Below are 11,684 nucleotides of genomic sequence, written 5' to 3' on the forward strand. Positions count from 1 at the left end.
ATCTTATCTGGTTTGGTGAGTGAACTACATTCTGCTTACTGTATATTGTTGTATGTTGAGAGATTCTTGCTTGCCATTAGATTAAATAGTTGTATCTGCTTCCATCCTTTAAAATTGTTGTGCTGCAGGTTGAGGGTGCTGGAAAAGATGTTATAGATTCCACACCCAGAACACTTAATCTTTGGGAACTTATGCACAGGTCTTTCTAAGACAGGGACCAGAAATTGCATCTTTTACACCAGCAGTTTTGAAGGCTTTTTAAACATTTTGTGGATGAAACCCATCTAGTTACACAAGATTTTCTGAGTATTTATTGAATGGAGTGCTGAGATATTTGGTGCCATAGAGTTGTTTCTAGTACTTATCGATTTTAAAAAATTAAGATGTGTGATACAAATGTTTTTAAGTTCCATACATTACCAATGAGTAGCTGTTGTGGAAATTGCACATCTGTAGCACTGTTGGAATAGATACTCATTCAGCAATATTTACCAAATGTTTTTCATATTGGCTGCATTATTTGTTAAAAAAGATAATGCAAAAGTCTTAGTTGAAATGCTGTGTTGTAATCAAGCTAGCTTTATGAGCTCTGGTATTGAATGAAAAGAATCACTATAACAGTAAACAAACAATACAGTTGAAATGCTATTATATATTTTTGTTAGTGGAAAACTACTTGGCCAGTAAATAATGATGTGAGTTCACTTATTGTCAGTCTTATTATGCTGTTATATCTTACACATATTATAACTTAAGTGCCATGCTTCCCAATGACAATCTGCACTGTAATACTTGTTGTCTGCAATTGAGAAATTGATATAAATAGTGTTTTAACAAATGCATGGTGAATACATACCTTTTTGACTTTGTTTCCAGAGAGAGATATTTCTGTATTATATGTATACTGTTGCCTTATGCACATTGATGTTTTTTGCCACTGACCTTTGTATTTGTGAATTCTTAGCTGTTACAAGATACTGCACTTTGCTTACCAGACCTGGAGTATGACTTGTGGATGATCCTGGTGCCACAAGTTTATCCATAATCCTTTGGTTTCCAGTGCCATTAAGTACAAATGATATCTTTGTTTTGGAAATTTCTGATCTGAACATATCTTGATGATCTGAGTGTGTGTGAATGTTTTGCATTGGAAAGGACTGTCTATAACCTGTCTCAAAAGTGATCAGTATTTGGTGGCATCACACTACCTACATGATGCCCAAACAATGTCAAAATATAGTTCTGATATGCTTCATTTCAATACATCTTGCACTGTGGTTGTCAAGTGATATTCTGAGTTGCACAGTTAAAATGATTTTAATATAAGATACTCAGCCTCCGTATTACTACAACAGTTGCAAAATTTCAAATGCTTGACTGTTACATTATAGAATGTAATTTTTATATTATTGTTGGTTATAATCATTAGATTAACGTCAACCTTGGTTTTAGGCATAATACAGAGTATTTTCACTATATAGCCATCACATCCAGCCTTTGTGTTAAAGCTGGGCTATATAATAAATATAGCAAAGCAGGCTGTTACCTAAAGCTGTATGTTAGGCCTGATAGACCCTATGAGATTATTACTTCTGACACAATACTTTACCTTCGCTCACATAATAGTTTTCCTCAATTTGTGCTGCTCTCTATATTCGTAATTTTTGCCCACCACTAATCTTAAGGTTCCTACCTAACTTCACATGCAACACACCCTCCTAGTGCAGCTAACTCCCTCTATACTGGAGCTTACACTCATCAGTTCTCAATTTGGCATTCACTTATGCAGACATGCAATTTTTTGTCCTTACTTCATGTTTTTTACTGTAACTTTACTTTTTGAATACTTTAAATTTGTTGTAGTATATTTTTTTTTCTTTTACCACATTATGAACTTGCAGTTTCATGTCACAACTACTGCTTCTGGTATGGATCGTTCTGCAACTGATCCTGCCAGACTTAACACTACTGTGGTTTTGAGCTCTACTCTTTCACCTGAAGAGATTTCAGCCTTGGTGCTTGGGAAGTTAGAGTCTTACATGAGGCCAATAGCATCTCTTGATCCATGGTCTGATCTTCCTTTTCCTAGGGAATGTTCCCAAGAAAGAAAATTTTGACCTTTTTTTCTCTCCTGCTTTTGCAGTTCCTTCTCAATCTAATCCTGTGGATCTCCCTCATCCTTCCATGCCCTTTCTCGACAAGATCTCTCAAGTTTGTTACCTTTTGTCACTTTCCCCCTGTTTTCTATGATTCTTCCTCATCTCTTCTACCTTCTGGCCTGACATCCAATTATTTTGTTTTCCCCTTCCACAGATATTCGCATACATGCTGACCAATTCCTTTCTCAACCTTGTGCTGGTGCTGACATGCCTCATCCCCCACATTTGATGGTCATGCATACTTTAGCCTACCGTACATCTGAATTTCCTTTTCTTGATTCTTAGACTTTGGAATCACTTATTCAGGCATGGGGATCTGATCCTTCAGATTCCTTTCAATTATTTTCTGCCCAGTTCTCTTGTCTATGCATTACCCTTACAACTTTCCTTCATTATCTTTCATCTATTCATTTCACTTCTGAAGCTATCCACCATTCCTCTGAGGGGTTTTCAACAGATACACATTCCCTTTTTTCCATATTGGCACATTTGTCTTCTTCAGCTTTGTCACTCCATACGTGGTTGCTTTATTGTTGGGATCTCCTTGACAAGAATGTCATTCTGTCACATGCATTTGCCTGCTTCTTTCCTGTGTGACCTTTGTCTGGCTTCTTTTATGTGTCAGTCTGTTTTTGTAGATGTCCCTGATTCATTAGAGACTTGTGTAGAGGCAGCACACCAACATTCCTCCATTTCTTCTCTTCCTTCCCAGCTTTCTTCGTCCTCTCTTGCTTCTAATCCTGTTTCTCATCCTCCAGCTTCCTCTCCACTGCCTGTACCACCTTTCCATATTTCAGCTCCTAGTTGTCACATCTCCCATTATCACCTTTTTAAGATGTCAGTGACTATCCCTTGGGTTCAGGCTCAATGGGGGTTATGATGGGCTCGATTTACTCATCTGTGTCATCCTTCCATTGCAAATTGTTGGTTTCTTCAGGTGTTGATAGATATTCTGATTTTTTGTTTGTCCTCATCTCCTCCATTATCTCCAGTTCCCATTTCTTTCCCTCCTTCTCGGGATCCTTTTTATTGCCAGTGTCTTTTCAAGGCAGTTTGAATCTTTTGCAGAAGGATGCTATCAGATAAGTGCTCTTTCTTCTCCAGGATTTTATTCCTGGCTGTTCATCATCCCCAAGATGATATGGGATTGGCATCTGGTGATCATCAACCTCCCTCGTTTTACCATGGAGTCTTTTCTCAACCTCAGATGGTCATTCAGTCCTGGTCTTTGGATGACCAAGGTCGATGTCTCAGATGCTTACCTTCATATCCCTATTCCCCTGCATACAAATGTTACCTTTTGCTTGCTCATGGGGATCAAGTGTTTCAATTCTGTGTCTGCCTTTGCCCATAACATTCACAACTTGGGATTGCAGTTTCACCATTACATAGACGACTGACTTCTTTTGGCTCCTTCCCAGCAAATCTCATGCAAACATATCCATCCTACTTAAGGAGGCAATATGTTTGGGGTGTCTTGTCTAGCTAAAGAAGTCACATTTCACCCCACTCACTACCTTATTCACTTGGGACTGTTTTTCAACTCTCATCTTCACTTGAGGGATATGAAGTGCTTGGTTTTCATCTCTCACTGTACACGAGGCTTTCTCTCTTTTGGGGATTTGGGATTCTATGGAATCCCTAGTCTGTTGAGATCGTCACATGTGCATTGTCTTTAATGGGTACTGCACAATCAATGAAACTTTACTCAGGATACCTTGGACTCCCCCATTCTTCTTTCTTCTGCCCTACAAGTCGACTTTGCCTGGTGGTTTAACAGAAACAACATTATGGCTGGCATTCCTTTTCCCTCTCCTAATTCTGATCTTCATCTCTTTAAGGATGCATTTCTGACAGGATTGTGGTGTGGGGGGGGGGGCATACTTGGATTCTCAGGAGATAGTCATTGTTCTGTGGTTGGATCAATTATACATATAAATTATTTTTAGCTTCGGCTTCTTGTTGGGCATTGGATCATTTCTCTCAAGATGTACAGGACATTTTGTCATGATTCATTCTAACAATTTGACAATTGTCACTTACACCATCCATCAAGGGGGAACCTGGTCTCATTTGGTTTGTTTTCGAACACTCAGTCTAATTTTCTGGTCCCAATCTCGGTAGGTTTGGCTTATTGCCTGTTACATCTCGGGCACTCTGAATCTTGTCACCAATCATCTTTCTCATCCCAACAAAATTCTCCCAAAGAAGTGGTCTCTTGCTCCTCAGGTGTTCTAGTGGCTATGGTCCCAAATGGGTACCCCCTTCTGGATACATTTACCACCCACCTCAATGCCAAACTTCCCCTATTCTGGTCACCTTTTCTGCATTATTCAGCTCTTGCTGTAGATTTGTTCAGTCAGGATTGGTCCAATCTTTATCTGTATGCCTACACTCCTATCTGTCTTCTTCCCCAAGCCTTGTCACTCATTTAAACTACTTCATATTGGGTCCTTCTCATTGCTCCATTCTGGCCAGCCCATACATGGTATCCACACTTGAACCTTCTTCAGTCATCTTTTGCACTGCTGCTTCCCCTTTTCCTATCCCTCCTCCAGCAAACTCATTCCTCCCTCACTCATCCAGCAATATCTATGCTTTGTCTTCACACATGGGTTTTGTCTGGTCCCTTGCAAGGTGTTATGGACTCTCTTCACAGATAGCCTTCCTTCTTTCTCATTCTGTTCTTTCTTCTTCTTTGAGTATTTACCAGCATAAGTGGTGAATTTCATATCGTTGGTCTCTGCATCATGGCTTCTCTCCTTCCCAGCTGGCTGTTCCCCACCTTTCTGTACTTTTTCTCATAGTTATTTGTACCATTTCAAGCTATAAGGTGGCATTATCTGTTACTTTTTGTTTTTCCTATTTTCACATTATCTTTTGCTCTCCTGTTTTGGTCCTTTCACCTTCTTCATCCTTACCTTTAGATTGTGTTATCGGATTGGAATCTCAGTGTTGTCTTTCATGCCTTTGAGCCTTTAGCATCTTGTTTTTTTACCATCTTACCCTCAAGACTTATTTTTTTACTCCCCTTTATATAAAGACATCATAGGTCAGACATTGCTCAAAAATACCAATGTTGGAATCTTTGTTCTGTTTGACTTACATCAGTGACATAGATAGAGGAATTCAATAAATTAATTTGTTGATGATATCAAGGTCTTGGGTGTTGTTGGCTGTGAGGATGCTGCTGCTGCTTTACAAAAGAATTTGGATCTTTTGGTGAATTGAGCAAATAACCAGCAAGGTATTTAATGCATTTGGATTAGAATAATTTAAATTATAAGTATAATTTTGATGGAAACTAATATTAACAGTGTTATTGTAGTAAAAGGCCGTGGTGTTTTAGTTGATAGCCTTTTAAGCCATCCAAGCAGTGAGCTGTTGCTTATAGTATGACAAATATGCTTTATGGTTGTATTTACAGAAAATCTAATATAAATCTAAAGAAATTATCATTTCATTGTATATACGTCACTGGATAGGCTTCATTTGGGTTATTGGATTCAGTCTTGGGTTCCTCATCTTAAGGAGAACATTGAATTGTTGAAAATGGTTCAAAGGAGGGCTACCAGGATAATACCTGGGAAAGAAAAGTTGTCATACAAGGACAGGTTAAAATCTCTGAAGTTGTTTTCTCTTGAAAAAGAAAAAAAAAGTTAGAGGGAATCTAATTGAGGTGATCATTAAGAAAATTGATAGTAGTGATACTTCATCTTTATTCATATTTAATGGTGATAATGGTATGACAAGGTGATACAAATATAGGTTTCGGCAGTGCAAGGCAACCTTCAGCTTACAAAGTATACAGTTTTGTAGCTTACCTTACAAATGGAGGCCACTGACTAGACTGGTGAGGGAGAGATTGCTGTTGTTTTACTTCCTTTCTCTCTCTTGCCAGTACAACACACAACACAGAGACTTGCTCTTTGTGTTTGATACTGTAATTATGCTTTTGTCAATAAACATTGTACTTGTACACCTTTCAGCTTTAAGTCTTTCTTTCAGTCATTCCCAGTTGGTGATCTGAAAGATGCACAGTCACACACCATAGTCTGATATTAAAAAACCTCTAGTTAGTGGATCTAACTGACAACCTTGTGAAAAAATCATTTGCAGGGAAATACCACATTTATAATGTTTACACCATAATAAAATGACTAGTGATATTTTAATTTTATAAATCATCACCAGTTAATATTTGTTTTTTTTAAACACTCAGTATGTGCATTTTGAATGGTGCCTTTTAAACATGCATAAACATTACAGTTTAAATAAAGAAAAACTCGGAAAATATAGCTGTATTATGACAAGGAATAAAATTTTATATTAAGTATTATGTTGGCTTTCACCAGTGTTATAATTGGCAATATTAATCTTTTTAGAACTGTTGTGGCTAATTATGATTACGATCTCACACAAGTATCTCTATGGAATAATTCTTCATATATTTAGTTTTACATACTTGAAATAAATCTATCATTGGCTGAGTTTATATATATATTTGCTAAAATAGTGCCAATTGCATCTTAAGTGTTTTTAACATAAAGCTTTTTTAAACGGACTTAAAAGCATTCTTAAATTGTGACTTACTTTGGATTTGTAGTTAGGTGTAAATATCCTATTTCTTTTTACATTGTATCAGAAATTCTTATTCTTTATAATTATTGTTTTTGATTTATTAGTTTCAACTAGAATCTACCAATTTTTTCCTTTTGAAATTTGTCAGATATATCTACAACAAACATTTCTGTAGAAATATGATATGTACATACCATTCAAGAATTCAAGTGAATTTTTACTTATGTGTACAGAGGTAGTCATTCCCAAAAACCATCATCTTCAGAAAAAACAGAAACAGGAGAACCTGCCCAGAAAGATAAAGGCAAGCCAGGAGATTATCTTACACAATCTTACAAGTTGAAAAAATCTTGAACTTGACACAAATATCAATTGAAAGTATGAATATGGTATGTTCTACATAATATGTCAAAATCTTTTACTGTACATTATGTCAAATAAGAGAGGATTTGGATACACAGTGTAAGTAAAATGGTACACAAAATCAATTAGCAAATGTGATATCATACTATATGAAGTTGGAAATAGAGAATAAATGAGATGCTATAGGAAAAGTAGATATGTGCAATTATTTTTATGAGATGCAGTTGAGGTGAGAAATGTAATCCAGTTATTATTACTTATCAAAAAGATAAGGTAAGCAGGCAAAGAATTTAGAGGATTTGTCAACAGTAGTAAACCAAAGAAAATTTTCTTCAAGTAGTTATGTACATGTGAACAATTTACTATGTTATAAGTTACTGCACTCTACATTGTTCCCCAAACTGTAGAGCATGAACCCGAAGGGAGTTGTAAAGGATTTTCACAGGGGCTACAAAGATATAAAGTAATAAGAGCTTTTCATTTTTAATAAGTAACATAAACCCATCTAAATTGCATTCAGAGTTAAGTTGCATTCATTGTTTTAATCATTTTTAACCATAGAATGCCAGCATTAAATTTTCAATCATTAACACCAGGTGACCCTACTCTGGTGTTCTAAGGTAACATCTTAGAAAAGATAATATTAATGGGGGTCACAAGTATGAAAACTAACAAAGAAAAATTGGGAACCTTGACATATTACATCCAGTAGTCAAGAGACTTTTATATAGTTGTTTAATGATAAAAACATTTACAGCTTAAAATTTAAAAATAACACATCATAATTAGTAAAAACATCTTAAGAAAAACTCAAATATTTGGTTATACTACCATTAGGTTTTTGAAAGCACTAAAATGGTATGAATTGTAAAGAGTATAACATTACAATATTATTTACTTGTATGTTATAGAATGTATGTATTCTTTTTACAGGGACATCAATTGTGTTTAGAGCTGTTGAACTTCAAATTCATCTGAAATTCAGAGAATTATTGTAGTACATTGATTTATGTTATTTACAAATTGTTTATAGAATATACTTCTGGCATATAGAACCTTTTCTGTGTGGTTATAATTCACATATTATGTGTTCATTGAAAATATGCAATAATATTGTATTCTTGTATGCTCTGTGAATGCTTTGACAAATTACTTGTGATCTGCTTTTTTATGTAACATATACATATGTACAATATTTACTTCAATTGCACCTTAAAATTACATGCCTCAGTTTTCTATGTATTACATGTGTCATTACTTCTATAAGTATGTTAAGCAAATAAATTTTATATTTTTGAAAAACTTGATATGGTGTTACTTAACTTACAGGTATTACTTGAGTTATTATCAGTTCTTAGAAGCAAATAAACATCAACATCTGCTCTTCATTGTCAGCTCTGACTTCACAAAAGTGCTACCATGAGCTAAAACTCATATATAATTCACTAAATCACCCATCACAGCAGTAACTTTAAACAATGCTGTTTTTAATTTTATCGATTGTACCCTTTGTGAGCCAATCTGGTTTTTACCTACAACCACCATTTTTTCGATAAGTAGTAAGTATGCCTATCTTAAATATTTATTTTTAAAAGTTTTTTCACATTTGATTGATATTTCCAACAGTGGCATAGTGCAGAATGGCGAGGCCTCCCCTTGAAAATCATCTTTGGGATCTGCCCCTGGACATTTTGGAGAAAAAAACAACTGAATTTAGGGCCAGCCCAGGGTTATACCCTGAGATATTTCATACCATTTTAAAAAATACTCACTCATTGCCTTGAAAATGGCTCTGCACAAAAGATTTGTTTCGTCTTTTCTGTAGCAAAAGTGGCAACAGGGCTGTTAAATTCAGCAGTCGCTGCGGGTTATGGATGGAGCCATCTAACAAAGTTAATATGGGCTTGTGTAAGCTCCAAAGCATAAATTACAAAGTATCCCTGGCTACCATGTCATCCTTGTTGTGTTTTCAAAATTCTACAGGCTTTTGACATGTGCTGGATGTACCTGGATAAGTTAAAAAGAAGTGATGGTCCCAGAACTCACCTCCTCCCTTGCATCTCAGGGGCATTTGCTGTGCCACTGATGTCCAATTAACTCAGTTGCCCAGTTCACAATAGGTATTTCTTGTGTCATCTACTCAAAATTTTATTTTTTGGAATTTGGAACCAAAGGATTCATTCATTTGGCTGAGAATTCATTAAAGTAGGTGTCTGTGATAAATTTCAACAATAAACGGACAGCCCACAATCCACTTGTTTTAAAATAATATATTCAAAACAATTCAAACGTATGTACAAAAAATCAATACACTATTGTTTATCACAGTTATATCCAGAGCTTTAAATAATTATCTCATACATCAAAAGTTCACATAGGCTGTTTCAGTTACTTTAGAACCCAATTAATAGGATGAATTATTCTTCTCTACTCTGTTAGTACAATACAATCTGCAATTATTACACTTTAAAAGTCGTCACTTCGCCACTATACACTCTTTATGGTTAAACCCAAGATCACCCAGTCCATATCTATCTTTTTTGTATTTTCATTTTACTTAACTTTTAGTAACTTACTTCCTGTATCTGCATGTATTGATAACATGCAGCAAAAAAATCTAACCCTCTAGAATATTTATACATAATGAGAAAAACTTAGAAGCTTCAAGTAAGATGACATCAACAATATTACAAAAGCCTTGTACAACATATGACTCATACAGAATTACGTAACCAAACTTGTCACAATTATCACTTTTATAATAATAACTTTTAACTCTTGTTATGAAAACTAAATAAATATTAAGTCACTAAATAATAACTCTGGAACTGAACAGTCTTTTATATCCAACAATAAGCCCCTCTACATGAAAAATATTTATAGTATATTTTATACTAGGTACAAAAATTGTTTTCAGTTCAAACACAAAGTCTCCTTATATGGTCTGCATAAACATTTGCAGTTTTCTTGTTGGTCTCTCATTGCATAGGGCATCTGGTAGGACTTACTTGATAGGATTCCTTGTATTTGTCTTGATATTGTGTTGCATGAGATCTATTTTGAATGGTCAATCTGAGACTACATCTGTGTGCTGGCACAGTTGCTCCTGTAGGTCTTTCTTCTGCTTGACAGTCAATTCTTCACTTATGTTGATGTCCTTGTACATCTCATCTTACCCAGTGGTCTTAGGTCTAGTAGGTTTTTATTTTCTAAAATGAAGTCATTGTCTTCTGGTACAGCATCTCTGACACACAAACCTGCCATGTCTATCTGTGCTTCAATAGCTGCACCAATTAGGCCTTCTTCCCTCTCAAAGTATCTCTTCAACAGCTTGGCATCATAGTTCTTGGTCTTCCCATCTACTTTTGCTTTATAGTGCATTCTGTTGATAATGTTCCTTTCCACTGCAAGGTGAGTTTGTTGTTGGCTGTGAGTAGCAGAATTAAGACCTTCTGTTTGACTTTGAAACATCGATCTGTGGCATTTTTGTCATAGAAATGCTTCTGACTGCCTTTGATGTGTATAGTTTCCCCAATCTGCTTTGATAAATCCGGTACAGTACTCCTTTTCAGCCCTCTATTTTGTAGTTCCCTTTCCCCTTTGTCTTATGCTCGATTTTCTCCCAGGTACTGTCCCAACATTTCTGCAGTGAATTGTCTCTTCTGTGCTTCTTCCAGTTTCCATGGGCCTACATTTGGGATGTCACTTTTCAAGACTTGAAAGGGCTTGATATCTTACTTGTTCTTATTTTCTTGAGCTCTTGTGGTGACTGCAGATGCCTCATCAATCTCCTTTCTGTCTAGCTCTTCCAACCTTCTACTACCTGGTATGTTTCCAGCCACCAACTCATAGATTTGTGCCTTCATACACATGGTCCCTAGGTCTCTCATATAGTATGGATTGTCCCCCTGTATTCTTGCTATGGGAAACTTTCTCACTGTCCCATCAATCAGCACACACAGATATAACTTGCCCATCATCTGATCATAAGATACAAGAGTGGTTCTCACTGCTACAGTAATAAATTCACTATGTTACAATGTGGGTTACCACAGTTGTTTCCAGAGCTTTAAATAATTCTTTCATACATCAAAAGTTCACACAGGCTGATTCAGTTACTTTAGAACACAATTAACAAAATGAATTATTATTCTCTACTCTGTTATTACAATACAATATGTGATTATTACACGTTAAAAGTCAATACTATACACTCTTTATGGCTAAACTTAAGAACACCAAGTCTATATCTATGTTTTTTCTTTTCATATTACTTAACTTTCAGTAACTTACTTCCTGTATCGGTATGTGTTTATAACACGCAACAAAAAATCGAGCCTTCTAGTAACAACAATATTACACATAACAAGAAAACTTAGAAGCTTCGAGTAAGATGACGTCAACAATATTACAAAAGCCTAGTACAACTATTAAACTAAATATACAATGTACTCAAATTGAGACTAATAATGCTTGGAGACAGCTTGTTTAACATAACAGGAAATGGACAACGTTTTGAATAAGGTTTTGTCATCATCAGGTGCAAGTAGTTTACACTGACACAGATATATATACACCTGG

The 11,684-nt window shown here is 35.6% G+C and overlaps 1 protein-coding gene across 2 annotated transcripts in view; it reads left to right on the top strand.

Annotated features, from left to right (window-relative positions):
* Nucleotides 1-8,408, top strand: part of LOC106458493 (pericentrin-like) — a 153,406-nt gene extending 144,998 nt beyond the window's left edge. For both annotated transcript variants that reach the window (XM_022384726.1, XM_022384727.1), the window contains 2 exons: nt 6,974-7,129; nt 8,037-8,408. In XM_022384726.1, coding sequence (XP_022240434.1) covers nt 6,974-7,083 — 110 coding nt within the window. In that variant the 3' untranslated portion in view covers nt 7,084-7,129; nt 8,037-8,408. The remainder of the gene's footprint in view (nt 1-6,973; nt 7,130-8,036) is intronic.
* The last annotated feature ends 3,276 nt before the right edge of the window (nt 8,409-11,684 follow it).

Source organism: Limulus polyphemus, unplaced genomic scaffold (assembly GCF_000517525.1).
Source record: "Limulus polyphemus unplaced genomic scaffold, Limulus_polyphemus-2.1.2 Scaffold474, whole genome shotgun sequence".
NCBI lineage: Eukaryota > Metazoa > Arthropoda > Merostomata > Xiphosura > Limulidae > Limulus > Limulus polyphemus.